The 14,633-nt window shown below is 38.6% G+C and overlaps 1 protein-coding gene across 2 annotated transcripts in view; it reads right to left on the reverse strand.

Moving 5' to 3' along the window:
• The window catches only part of LTN1 (listerin E3 ubiquitin protein ligase 1), a 71,373-nt gene that overhangs the window by 11,966 nt on the left and 44,774 nt on the right, over positions 1–14,633 (reverse strand). For both annotated transcript variants that reach the window (XM_036850215.1, XM_036850214.1), the window contains 6 exons: positions 8,849–8,991; positions 4,912–5,047; positions 4,572–4,716; positions 3,440–3,653; positions 2,728–2,965; positions 2,316–2,390 (listed from right to left, as the gene is read on the reverse strand). In XM_036850215.1, the coding sequence (XP_036706110.1) occupies positions 2,316–2,390; positions 2,728–2,965; positions 3,440–3,653; positions 4,572–4,716; positions 4,912–5,047; positions 8,849–8,991 (951 nt within the window). The remainder of the gene's footprint in view (positions 1–2,315; positions 2,391–2,727; positions 2,966–3,439; positions 3,654–4,571; positions 4,717–4,911; positions 5,048–8,848; positions 8,992–14,633) is intronic.

Here is a 14,633-nt window from a genome sequence, read left to right on the forward strand (position 1 = left end):
TCTTTAAGCTTCTGCCCTTAAGTTTTTACCTTCAACACCACCATCTCCTGTACCAACCCTTTTCCATTCCATACCAACCGTCACTAGATTTTACAAACAACAGCTCTCCACTTTCTACACTAACCTCCACGCACTGCTATGACTTCTGGCATGGCCTCCCCCTCCGCTTGCTTCTTCGTACAGTTTAGGCTTTATACTATTGCCAGAATCAGCTGGTGATATCCCACCTTCTACCAAACAATGCCCCGATTCCTAGAAAATGTCATTTTGAAGGCCCTTCATTACCCTTCCAGCTTCATCTTCCACTCTACCCTCCTTGCCTACTCCACACATATTCATTTATACTTTTATTCAACAAATGAGCACTATTCATGACTGTTTTAGGCCAAAATCCCCGGGTCTGTGAATATAGCCAGGAACAAGAGACAAAAATGTCTGCCTTCACAGAGCTTATATTCCAGTGGAAGAAGATCTAGACAATTAAAAGATACGTTAAATGGCAACTACTCAATATTCCCCAAGCATTTCCTGAACACTCATGCCTCAATGCCTTTGCACATGGTGTTCGCACAACTTTTCCCTGCCCTACTAAAATGTTCCCTAATCTGAAAGGTCCAGCATAAATGTCTCTTCTTCACGAGAATGTCTTCTCTTCCTGGCACAGCAGTTGTGTCCCTCTAACATCATCCGTTTTCTTAGCACTTGTCATACACTGTCTTCTATTATAGGGTAATGTCATCTATATTAGATTATAAACTCTTCAAGATACTGTTTACCTAACACTGTATTCTCCCCTCAACGTTTAATTAATACTTTGCACAAAGGGGTGCACAATAGATCTCTGAATTGATATACTCTTTCCACAGCTCCCATGTGGCCAAAGACAGTTTTACTAAATGGTAGCAAACTGAAAATGATTTACGAACAATTAAGAAGAGAGAGTAACTATCTCTTTGGGTGAACTCTAAATTTCATTTGTATCTTACAGATAAACTTACAAGATCTGAAGGAACATATACTCTAAATTTAGAGCTTTTGTATTGCCTCAGTCTTCTAAAGTCATTATGATGGATTATGAGAATTTAATAAAGCAAACTACAGATGATCCCCAACTTATGATGGTTTGACTTACAATTTTTCAACTTTGCAATAGTGTGAAAGCAATAAGGATTCAATAGAAACCACACTAAGAATTTTAGTCATTTCCCAGGCTGGCGATGTGCAGTACACTACTCTCTTATGATGCTGGGCAGTGGTGGCGAACTGCAGCTCCCAGTCAGCCACGCAATCACGCGGCTTAACAACGAATACACTCACAACCATTCTTACCCAGACAACCATTCCGCTTTTCACATTCTGTATTCAATAAATTACATGAGATATTCAACACTTTATAAGATGGCTCTGTATTAGATGATTTTTTTTTTTTGGCTGCCTTGGGTCTTCGTTGCTGCGTGCGGGCTTTCTCTAGTTGCGGTGAGCGGGGGCCACATTTCGTTGCGGTGCGCGGGGGCCACTCTTCGTTGCGGTGCGCGGGCTTCTCACCGCGGTGGCTTCTCTTGTGGAGCACGGGCTCTAGGCGCGTGGGCTTCAGTAGATGCAGCACGCGAGCTCAATAGCTGTGGCTCAGGGGCTCTAGGCGCGCGGGCTTCAGCAGTTGTGGCGCACGGGCTTAGTTGCTCCGCGGCATGTGGGATCTTCCCAGACTAGGGCTCGAACCTGCACTGGCAGTGTCCACTGCATTGGCAGGCGGGTTCTTAACCCCTACGCCACCAGGGAAGTCCCCGTGTTAGATGATTGTGCCCAACTGTGGGCTCATGTAAGTGTTCTGAGGCTGAGTAGGTGAGGTTAAGCTGATGTTCAGTAGGTTAGGGGTATCAAATGCATTTTTTAAAATTAATTAATTAATTTATTTTTGGCTGTGTTGGGTCTTCGTTGTTGCGCGTGGGCTTCCTCTAGTTGCGGCAAGTGGGGGCTACTCTTTGCTGCGGTACGTGGGCTTCTCATTGTGGTGGTTTCTCTTGTTGGGGAGCACAGGCTCCAGGCATGCGGGCTCAGTAGTTGTGGCTCACAGGCTCTAGAGCGTAGGCTCAGTAATTGTGGCGCACGGGCTTAGCTGCTCCGCGGCATGTGGGATCTTCCCGGACCAGGGCTCAAACCTGTGTCCCCTGCACTGGCAGGCAGATCCTTAACCACTGCGCCACCAGGGAAGCCCTCAAATGCATTTTTGACTCAACACAATTTTCAACTTACAATGAATTTATTGGGATGTAAGCCCGTAAGTCAAAGAAGCTCTGTATTAAAAAGAAACTTACAAGGCTGGTTCTTCTTCTTCATCTCCATATGACTTTAGATTATCCTGATCATACTGCGGGAATTCAGGCATCAATCTGGAAGTTAGGATATTTAAATATATTAAACGGTTCACTGTTAAATCACGCTTAAAAGCAGAAAGACCAATACTTATTTTGTAATGAGTATATTTTTTTTACTGAGTTTTTTCTGAAATAACCCATTATGGCCAGGACTATCTAAATGTAAACTGTGCATGGAGAACAGTGACCTAAAAGATCAAAAACTTGGCATCCCTGTTATTGAAATGCATAGTCAAGCTTACTTTGTTGTTGTTCTTACTGTGACTTTTTTTAATGACTAAAAGTTAAAGCTAAATATATATTCCATTTTTTTAGAACACCATGACATTGATTCAATTGAAAGAATTCTTACTTGTATAGCATATGATAAACAGCAATTTGCACAGGTCGAGCTCTGTAAAGGAGTAATGGGGCTAATGTATTTAACAAAGTCTGGAGATATTCTGGCAAGTTTGTTTTTTGGCCAGCAACCAATCTTGCAGGGAGTTTTTGACTCAATAGCTGATCCTTTGGGATATAAGTTAATGTTTCACACATGGGCTTCAGCATTGCATTCTGAAATGATGTTTCAGATGTATCTTTGCTTTCTCCTGATGACAAAAAGGAAAGAAATATTCATACCCCAAAACAAAGTGAGTAATACAGCTTGACCCATTCACAGACAACCAAATGTTACTTAAGAAAATGAAATAAAAACTTGACAAACATTAAAGCAGTCCTAACTAGAAACATGAACTGAATATATATTTCAGATAATCTCAACTATTTAATGACTTCTATTATCTCATCCTTAAAAAAAAAAGACATGTGAGTTAAAAAACTCTATTCTTGTTATCTGAATTAGTATTATTTTAATTTTCAATGGTCTTCAGATGTCTTGCCATTTTTCAATTCTTGTCTGTAAAGCAGAAGCATATATGATGCTTCTGAGATGCCAAGCTTTCTCTCTGGCTCTTTTACTATTTTGCACTGTGTGACTTAAACATCCAGAGTTTTTGTTTTTTTTTTAACTTTTCAACAAGTCATTTTCAATGAATCTCACTATTATTCCCTTTTTCACTTGCCTGTAACAGTTACCAAAAGAGGTAAAAGCAAACTGTGGATGCCTGGAGAAAAAAATTCTTTCCATTCACTGATTAGATTTACAGGAAGACCGCCAGTGGTATCCAGAGTTGTGGAATCAAAAAAAGCACTGAGTTCACAGGTCAAATCACAGCTGACACAGGCAAACAGTTGTACAAGTGGAACAGAATACAATGTCTGATTCTCATTCGTTGTCTGAAGAAACAAAAATTAAATAAGTAAGCAGACTTCTAGAATACTACAAATCAAGGCAATAAAGAAAAGTCCCTTTCATTTCTCTAAATTTGAAAAGAAGCAGTTGAAATGCATAGTCTCAGAAGACATTTATATATTTTACATCAAAATAACTTCGTTTCAAAATTAAATACTAGGAATTATCAATAGAATCAATCCATTTATTCTGAAATGTTCTATTTTATTTCTAAAACTATGAAAGAAAATATTATCAATTACCATTTACCAAGTTGAGTACATTAAAAGCACATTTATAATCTTCTCAGGAGCCCTACAGGAGCCCTAGTAATTGGGCATTGTTAAACTATTTTAAAATAAGGAAACTGAGGCTCAACTAGGTAAACTTTAATACTCTAAGCCACACAGCTAACAGCAGGCAAAGCAGAGATTCAGACAAATTCAACCCTGACTGACTTGCTATGTGACAGCCCATGAGTATTACACATCTGGTTGCTTTGGGTCATAAAAAGAACACTAATTCCCTCTGAATTTGCGTAATCTTTAATGCATTACTCTGGCAATACTGAAACAGTACATTTTAAGAATAATTTAATTAGAACCAAAAGACCTAAAAACTTGTCATGAAAAGATAAAACCTTAATGGGCTGTATTGCAAATATTATGCCAGAATGAGCTAATGGAGAGAACATTTTAAAAGCAATTAGCAGATTTGTTACTGAATGATTTTGACAGACATTAAACCTCCATCATTTTACTGATCTGTCAAGTAGTAGCTGGTGTGGAACATATCTATAAAGTGTTTAAACGTTTGCAAAGGAGCTAACTACAATCGTTACTTGAAGAAGATTAGCGAATAGTTCTGGTACACAGATATGCACGAAGACCCGGTAGCCGTGATGACCCAGCAGGTTAATCTACCTCCAGCCAAGCCAACATGGAGCACATGATGAAGTCCCATTCACTCTCTGCCAAAGGAGATGAGCAGTATTTCAGAAATAGGGAAAGGAACCGGATTATTTCTATATTTACACCCAGTATCTCTGGACTTACTTCTGACAGATTACTGTGATAAAGACAAAAACAAAACATTGAAGAATTACATAGACATTCAAGTGGAAACATTTAAATCTCATATATTTACAACAGACTGACTGAAATGTCTACCATCTTATTGCTCTACAAAACTGTGACTATAAGATACATAATCTCAGTCCACATCATAAATAGAGGGAAAAAAACTGTATAAAGTATTACCTACCAACTGAAAAGAAAAATATCTTCATGATCTTTCTTCCAGGTTATCAGAATTTTTAATATACCATGTAATAGCTCTCCATCATCTATGCTTTTGGTTTGCAGACAAGAATTGAAAATGGCGAGATGTCCAAAACCTCCTAAAGCAAAATAAAAATGTTTTTAATTGTATTGCTACTATAAAAAAGAAAGTCTACTTTGAGATAGGTTAAAAACTTTCTTCACAAGTGTCCAGGTTAAGAACTCTGAAAATTAGGGCTTACATGAAAGAGTCAACGAATGAGCTTATAAACTCCACAGGGCAGGGACCCTGTCTCCATGCCCAGCACAGAAAAGAAAGTGTGGAAGGGAAGCTGGGAAGCAAGTAAATGATACTGTGCATTAAACTAACCTATGCTACTTTTTTGTTTTCTTAAGTATAGGACTTATTCAGCATACCTACCTCTCAAAACAAACAAACCTTAGCTAGAGTGCAAAGTTAAATAAAGTTGGAAGATAGAACATACTGTTTCCTAATTCATACATTCACTCAGTAAGCATCTACTATGTCTGGAAAGTTCTTAAGGGTTCCCTACTCTTTAGTATCCCTGGTTCCTCCTTATCCTTCAACTCTCAGCTTAAATACTGCCTCCACACTGAAATTCCCAAGTATACAAAGTATGCACCTCCTCATTTCTCTAATATCACTTATTTGTTGCCTTTATAGCACTAACGTTTGTTTGTTTATTTACTTATTTTGGGGGGAGGAGCTCTACCTTTTTATTAAAACATACAATGTTATATTAGTTTCAGGTGTACAACATAGCTTTTCTGATATTTTTATACATTACAAAATGATCACCATTGCAGTAAGACCAGTTACCATCCATCACCATAGAAGGTTGTTAAAATATTATTGACCTTATTCCCTAGGTGTACATGTTTACTTATTATCTTAATTAGAAAGTAAGCTCCGTGAGAGCAGGAACCTTGTCTGTTTTACTTACCACTAGCATATGTCCCCCTAGCATGATGCCTGAGATCCAGAGACGTTTATTTTGACTGACTAAATGAAGAACAAATAAATGAGTGAATACAAGGTACAATGTTAGATGCTGGGGAGAGAAAGCTGAACAAAATCCAGTCTCTGAAGGGACTCATCTAGCAGTATTGGCAGACTTAACAAATTAGAATATAATATGGCCAAAAACTGAGAGCCCAGAACAGGAAATCAGATTGAGTCAGAAGAGGCTTCCTAAAGTTGGTGTGTGAACTGGGATTTATCAAAAAATCAAAGTCTGCAAGCCTAGAAAAGGGACACTCCAAGGAATGCTAAGGCACAAAGTTGTAAGAAAGTACAGTGTTCAAAATTCATGAGAATTTAGCATGGTCAGGGTCCAGGATGGAAGCAAAAGAGGTAAAACCGGAGAAATAGTTGCAGTAAGATTGTAAAATGTCTTATAGACCAAACTAAGGATTTAGGTTTTTATCCTGTAGGCAAATGGGAACCAAGGGAAAAAGCAAAAATTAATTAATTAATAACAATGTAATCTTCCTTTAAAGGCTGAGGAAGAATTTTTTAAAAAATCTTCCTGACAAAATAGAAGAGGCTCAAGTTTAATCAGAAACAACTGATTTTCTAATAACTGAAAAGTATTTCTTAGCTAATTCTGTTTTGTCACTTTGGCTGGAAGAGCAAAATTGACCGTCAAATCTTAAAAACATTCCCGTTCCTGCTGGCCTCTGCACAGCTGGGCACCTCTGGTCTGTGTGAACAGCACACAGCTGTGTGGCACCGTGTTCCTGTCTCCTGCCCCTTCCCCCTCTCTGCCATCCTTCAGTTATAGCCCGTGCTGGAGGAATCACCTACACTTCCATTAGGTAATCCTCTCTTCCGTGCACAATAAGTTCAACTGTATCCCTGTTCCAGAACTGCAAATCCCAACCTAATCCCACAGTTTAACTATATAAGTGAGCTCAACGGTAAAGCTTAATGCCACAAAAGTTTATTTTTGACACCGGCTGGCCCTTTGTGCTATCAAGGCAATTCTGTTTCATTGTGTTCTTTGATGGACATATTCTTCTTCCACTATTTCAAACTTTCCCTACCCTTCTTAAAATCTACAATCCAGTTTTTACTTATTAAATGACCTAAAGAGACATGAAGCCATGAAGTTCCCAACCCCCTCTATACCTACATGTGCGTCCATCCTACACCGTTCCTTATCTTGTCTCCACCTATATGTGGTTGGTATCTTCTAACTGCTCTAGATCCAGCCCTACATGCCCTCCCCTCTCACCTTCTCAGTGGGAGCTATTGTCAGTTATCCCGTCTCTATTTTCTATTCCCCCTCCGTCCCCACAACATATATTTCCCCTTTGACCTTGTGTTCATCTCCGGCTTTCACCTCTTTCAACATCCCTTTCTGCCAAACACGCAGAACAGACTATCTGCTCCCATTTTCTCACCACTATTCATTCCAACAATGCCAAAGCCAATGGCTGGACTGTGGCATTTAACGGGTGATGAATATTACCTAAAACTCTGCTTTTGCTTATTTTTTATCTTTAGTCCTTATTCTCAAATGTGCCTCCATCCACATACTCATTAAATCTATGTACTGGTGTTCCCTTGATATTCTTTTCACTCTTCACTCTCCCTAAACAAGCTCATACTTATTTACGGTTTTACTACCACCTACGTGACATGGACTTTGAAAGCAGTATTTCCATCCAGCCAATAGTCTATTGCTTACTGACAATCTCCATTTTAGTATTTATTCCAAAGACACCTTAACCTAATGTGTCTAAAACTCAATATTAGCTCCCTGTATACTCCTTCCCCAACCTCCTTCCAATCCTCAAGTCTCCTATAGGGTTTCCTATAAGGCCTAATGGTACTTCCATATACCCAGTCCAGAAATATAATCACAGAACCCCTTCAATTCTACTTCCTACGTCTTTCATTTCCATCTCCTCTCTTCCATCTGTGCCTTGATTCAAGCTCTCTTATCTCTCATCATGATTATTCCCATAGCTCTCTACCTAGTCTTCTACCCCTAATCTCTCTTCTCTCACATTCACCCTTCACACAGTTGTCAAAATAACCTTTCTAACGTCAATGTGATAGTCTTACTACCTTCCTACCTAACTTGGGCCAATAGCTCCTTACCTCCTACCGCTTAAAGTCCAAACTCCATAACTGACAAAACTAGGCCTTTATGATGTTTTTCAAAAATCCATATTCTTGTGCACCTTAACAGCTTTGTCCCCAACTTTCTACCTTAAATGTCAACCAAAATGAACTATCTGCATTCTCCTATGTTTTTGTGTACCTGGAATACCTTTCCCAACTGTGTCCATATGGAAAACTATCTTTCATCACTCCATTGAAATATTTCTCTTTGTGAAATAGCCAGAACATCTCAAAGCCATGTAGAAAACTCCTTTTCTGCACTTCCACACATATGACATCTTTTTGCTACGTCAGTTATCATACAACTTTATGTCTACCTTCTCTACAAAAGGAATTGCCACATAGCCAGGGTCAGTAAGTGCTTGTTAAACTAATAAGCAAATGAACTAATAGAGTACAGAATGTCCGAAAAGTTTAAAACATAACAAAAGCTGTTCCCTCTTTTGCCTTTGTAAGTTCAATCACTGGTTGACTAGGGAGAGATGACGCGTAGCTAAAAAAAGCTGTACATGGAAAAGAAATGATTAGAGGGTATCTGTGGTTGTGAATCTTCCCGAAAGGCTGCAGCATTTCTGACCTGCAAAATGGTAACAGCCACTCTCCAATGACACTCGTCCTACTGAGTCAACTTGTTATATAGAATAATTATAAACTAGGAAAAAAATTAACTATAATTCATCTCTGCTAGATTTGGATTTAGATATTAAGAAACATTTCTTTCATCTCAAGCAATAATTAGTGAAATATTTATTACCAAGCAACTAACCATTAATACTGCAAACATCTTCCTTGGTCCAGGCCAAAAGGGCAGGTATACATTGAGCAATGAATTCTTTCCTGTCTTCTTTTGACAAAAATGGACAGAGACTTTGAATGGTATGCATGTTACCTTCTGTTAGTGGAAAAAAACTGTTTAAAGAAAAAAAAAAAGGTATGAATTATATTTATCCTAAATATTTAGTTATTTCAGAAAATTCTTCTTATTCAGACTATTCAGAAAGACTAATATTTCCACTATATAAAATAATTGTAGAGAAAAAAAAAAGAAACTAGGAAAGAGATTGACACTTGCTGATTCTGGATGACGAAACTGTGGATAATTATTTTTTGCTGCTTCTTTCTCTTTTTCACGTTTCTAATTTTTAAAATAACTTTCCCCATGTATAATTTTTAAAAATTATACATGATTATGCTCTCTTTAAGAGTCTACTGATTCAATTTAAAGAGTACTAGCTGCATGTTGTTTGTATGAACTGATATTCATATATGTGCACATATATAGTTGGGTTTTATTTACCTAAGTTTTGTATTATTTGCCACTTATATACTTTGTAGATTGTCTTTTTTTTTATATCTTTATTGGAGTATAATTGCTTTACAATGTTGTGTTAGTTTCTGTTGAACAACTAAGTGAATCAGTTATATGTATACATATATCCCTATATCCCCTCCCTGTTGAGCCTCCCTCTCATCCTCCCTATCCCACCCCTCTAGGTCGTCACAAGGCATGGAGCTGATCTCCTTGTGCTATGCAGCAGCTTATATACTTTGTATATAAGTATATACACTTCTGTACTTTGTAGATTGTTTTACATCAGAACATATAGGTATAAAGTATTCTTTCTACTTTATTTATTTATTAAAATTTAATTAATTATGTATTTATTTATTTTTAGCTGCATTGGGTTTTCATTGCTATGTGCGGGCTTTCTCTAGTTGTGGTGAGCGGGGACTACTCTTCGTTGCGGTGTGCGAGCTTCTCATTGCGGTGGCTTCTCTTGTTGCGGAGCACCGGCTCTAGGCGTGCGGGCTTCAGTAGTTGTGGTGTGCAGGCTCAGTAGCTGTGGTGCACCGGCTTAGTTGCTCCGCGGCATGTGGGATCTTCCCAGACTCGGGCTCGAACCCATGTCCCCTGCATTGGCAGGCGGATTCTTAACCACTGCGCCACCAGGGAAGTCCATTCTTTCCACTTTAAAGCTACATAACTAGATTAAAAACAAAACCAGGGATCCCACATGCCGCGGAGCAACTAAGCCGGTGCACCACAGCTACTGAGCCTGCGCTCTAGAGCCTGTGAGCCACAACTACAGAGCCCGCGTGCCACAACTACTGAAGCCTGAGCGCCTAGAGCCCGTGTTCCGCAACAAGAGAAGCCACTGCAATGAGAAGCCCGCGCACCGCAAGGAAGAGTAGCCCCCACTCGCCGCAACTAGAGAAAGCCCGTGCGCAGCAACGAAGACCCAACGCGGCCAAAAATAAATCTAAAAAAAAAACCCAAATATTCCACACTATCATAATTTAACTATTTCCCTATTAGTGGACATTTAGGTTTTTCCCCCCAAATTTTCGCTCTTACAAATAATGCTGTAATAACTGTCCTTGAGCAGATACTATTCTGCATATGTGCAAATACCTCTTTAGGCTAGTCTCCTGGAAGTAGAACTGCAAAATCAAAGGATTTGAGTGTATTATATTTTGATAATTTCAAGTTGCTTTTCAAAAAAGCATAATCAATTTACATTTTCACTAAAACTGTACAAGTTTGGTTAGCTGCACACTTAATGACTCTTTTTAATTCCTGGCAATATGGTAGATAAAATGTACTACTTTTAATTTGTATTTCTTTTGTATTTCACATTTCATAAATGAACTACCTTTGACTATTTCACCTATGAATTACCTGTTCAAGTCCTAGATACATTCTTCAATTTGAATAGTTTTATTAATAGAAGCTATTTATATATTATGAATATTAATTCTTTATTAATTTGCAAGTGTTTTCTTCCATTTTGCCACCTGCCCTTTAACCTTTGCTTACTGTACTTTTATCATACAGAAGTTCTCTTTTTAAATTGTGGTAAAATACACATTATGTAAAATTTACCATATTAAAGTGTACAGTTCAGTAGTGTTATGTTCATTCACATGGTTGTGCAACCAATCCCCAGAACTTTTTCATTCACAAAATTGAAACTCTATCCATTAATTAAGAACTCTCCACCTCCCTTCCCCTCAGCCCCTAACAACCATCATTCTACTTTCTGTCTCTATGAATTTGACTATGCTAGGTACCTCATATAAGTGGAATCATACAGCATTTGCCTTTTTGTGACTGTTTTATTGCACTGAGCATATGTCCTCAAGGTTCATCCACATTTTGTTTTAACATCTTTATTCGAGTATAACTGCTCTACAATGGTGTGTTAGTTTCTTCTGTATAACAAAGTGAACCAGCCATACATATACAAATATCCCCATATCTCCTCCCTGTGGCGTCTCCCACCCTCCCTCCCCATCCACATTTTAACATGTCAGAATTTCCTTCCTTTTTAAGGCAGAATAATATTCCATTATATCCACTATATGTATATGCCACATTTTTGTTTATCCATTTATCTGTTGATGGGCACAAAGGTTTTTGTTTTTACAAAATCAGATATCTATTGCTTCTTTTATGGATTCTGGGTTTGTGCTTTGCTTAAGATCTTCCCCATGCCAAGATTATAGTCTCATTTTCCCCTAATACTTTTATAGGTCTGTTCTTTACATTTAGTTTTCATCTGGGCTTTACTTTTATGTATAATGTAAGGGAGTGGGTCTCACAATTTTTTTCAAACACATGTCCTATTTTCCTAATGTCATTTATTATTGACTCATCTCACTGATTTGAAAGACCACCTGTATCAAAAACTAAATTTTCATATATGTGTGGACTGGTTTCTGGACTCTATATTTTGATCCAGTGATCTGTGTGTTCACCAATTTCATACTGCTTAATTATTATTTTGGTAGGGCAAGTCCTTTTCACTTTTCTCTTTCATAAATGTCCCAGCTATTCTTAAGCATTTTTTTCCTTCAAATGCATACTATGTTTAGAACAGTTTGTCAAGTTTTTCAAAAAATTCTGCTGAAATTTTGATTGACATTACACTTAAATTATAGATACAACAATTTAAAAATTTTTTTATTTTTATTTATTTATTTATTTATGGCTGTGTTGGGTCTTCGTTTCTGTGCGAGGGCTTTCTCTAGTTGCGGCAGGCGGGGGCCACTCTTCATCGCGATGCGCGGGCCTCTCACTATTGCGGCCTCTCTTGTTGCGAAGCACAGGCTCAGACGCGCAGGCTCAGTAATTGTGGCTCATGGGCCTAGCTGCTCCGCGGCATGTGGGATCCTCCCAGACCAGGGCTCGAACCCGTGTCCCCCGCATCAGCAGGCAGATTCTCAACCACTGCGCCACCAGGGAAGCCCGATACAATTTTTATAATTTATTGTCCCACCTTCTTTTGTGATCTTAAGTTTTATAATTTTAAATTTTTGTTAAATTTATTTCTGGGTATTTACAGTTTTGTTGTCATTGTGAACAGAATTTCTTTTTTCCTATGCCATTTTTAAATTGATTATTACTGGTAAATAAGAAAGATACTGATTTCTGTATGTCAAGTATATGTCCATCTCATTTGTAATTAGTTTTAATACTTCTTTAGTTAATTCCCTATGACTTTTATAATCAGAAAAAAATTAAAAATTACGCTGAATAAAAAAAGCTAACATCAGGACTTCCCTGGTGGCGCAGTGGTTAAGAATCTGCCTGTCAATGCAGGGCACACGGGTTTGATCCCTGGTCCAGGAAGATCCCACATGCTGCGGAGCAACTAAGCCCGTGTGCCACAACTACTGAGCCTACGCTCTAGAGCCTGCAAGCCACACCTACTGAAGCCCACGCGCCTAGAGCCCGTGCTCTGCAACGAGAAGCCACCGCAATGAGAAGCCCACGCACCGCAACGGAGAGTAGCCCCTGCTCGCTGCAACTAGAGAAAAGCCCATGCGCAGCAACGAAGACCCAACGCAGCCAAAAATAAATAAATTAATTAATTAAATTACTTTAAAAAAAAAAGCTAACATCAAAAGATCATATGCTATATGACTCCGTTTATATAACATTCCTAAATGATAAAATTATATAGAGAACAGATTATTGTTTGTCAGAGGTGAGGAGAATGGCAAGAGGGGAGGTGGCTTTGGCAAGAAAGGGTAACATAGGGGATCCTTATGAGAAAACTATTCTGTAGCTTGTAATATGGTGGTGGTAACCCACACAGAACACACACACAAACACGTGAGTGCAAGTAAACTTGGTCAGTGAATTGTATCAATGCCATTCTCTTGGTTGGGAAATTGTACTAAAATTATGCAAACTGGTACCACTGGAAGAAACTGAATGAAAGGTACACAGAATTTCTTTGTTTTTTTTTTTGAGTCTTTATTTCTGTGCGAGGGCTTTCTCTAGTTGTGGCAAGCAGGGGCCACTCTGCCACTCTTCATCGCGGTGCGCGGGCCTCTCACCATCGCGGCCTCTGTTGTTGCGGAGCACAGGCTCCAGACGCACAGGCTCAGCAGTTGTGGCTCACGGGCCCAGCTGCTCCGCGGCATGTGGGATCTTCCCAGACCAGGGCTCGAACCCGTGTCCCCTGCATTGGCAGGCAGATTCTCAACCACTGCGCCACCAGGGAAGCTCCTGTATTTTTTATAATTACATGTGAACCTATAATCCACATTAATAACTGAACTCAAAATAATACATTTAGGACTTCCCTGGTGGCACAGTGGTTAAGAATCCGCCTGCCAATGCAGGGGACACAGGTTCGAGCCCTGGTCCGGCAACATTCCCACATGCCGCGAAGCAACTAAGCCCATGTGCCACAACTACTGAGCTTGCGCTCTAGAGCCCGTGAGCCACACCTACTGAGCCCACGTGCCACAACTACTGAAGCCTGTGCACCTAGAGCCCGTGCTCTGCAACAAGAGAAGTCACCACAATGAGAAGCCCGTGCACCACAATGAAAAGTAGCCTACGCTCATCGCCAACTAGAGAAAGCCTGCGTGCAGCAACGAAGACCCAATGCAGCCAAATAAATAAATTTATATATATATATAAATTCTTCTAAAAAAATAGTAATAATAAATTTTTTAAATTTTTAAATAAGATTAAAAACATCAAAATTTAGCTTACAACTCTACTGTACCAGAATACACACACATACATATAACTTCTGAATTCTTCTTGGTAAATCAGTAAATTCAAAATGCCTCTTGGTAAATTTCAGCTAGGTGTTTAATTTGAATGCTCAGCTCTCTAGTATGATCAACTCTAGTAAATCTCTAGTATGTCCAACCTCACTATTTGTCTTAAGAACACATTTATTGCATTTTTAGAATATATGTCAATAGGATGATCCTTATTTAAAAGTAACCTTTTTTTAATTTAATTTTTGAAATTTATTTTTTATTGAAGTACAGTTGAATTACAATGTTGTGTTTATTACTGCTGTACAGCAAAGTGACTCAGTTATATGTATATATACATTCTTTTCATATTCTTTTCCTATCACAGGATATCGAATAGAGTTAAGAGTAAGTAACTTTCCTTATCATTTCCATTTAGCAAATAAAGTGATGGAAGGATAGGGAGATAGATTCTACCAGAGAGATTTCTGGGGAAAAGAGAACAAATTTATGAAATGCTAATTATTTATAGCACATATAAAATT

This window comes from Balaenoptera musculus, chromosome 4 (assembly GCF_009873245.2).
Source record: "Balaenoptera musculus isolate JJ_BM4_2016_0621 chromosome 4, mBalMus1.pri.v3, whole genome shotgun sequence".
In the NCBI taxonomy this organism is placed as follows: Eukaryota; Metazoa; Chordata; class Mammalia; order Artiodactyla; family Balaenopteridae; genus Balaenoptera; species Balaenoptera musculus.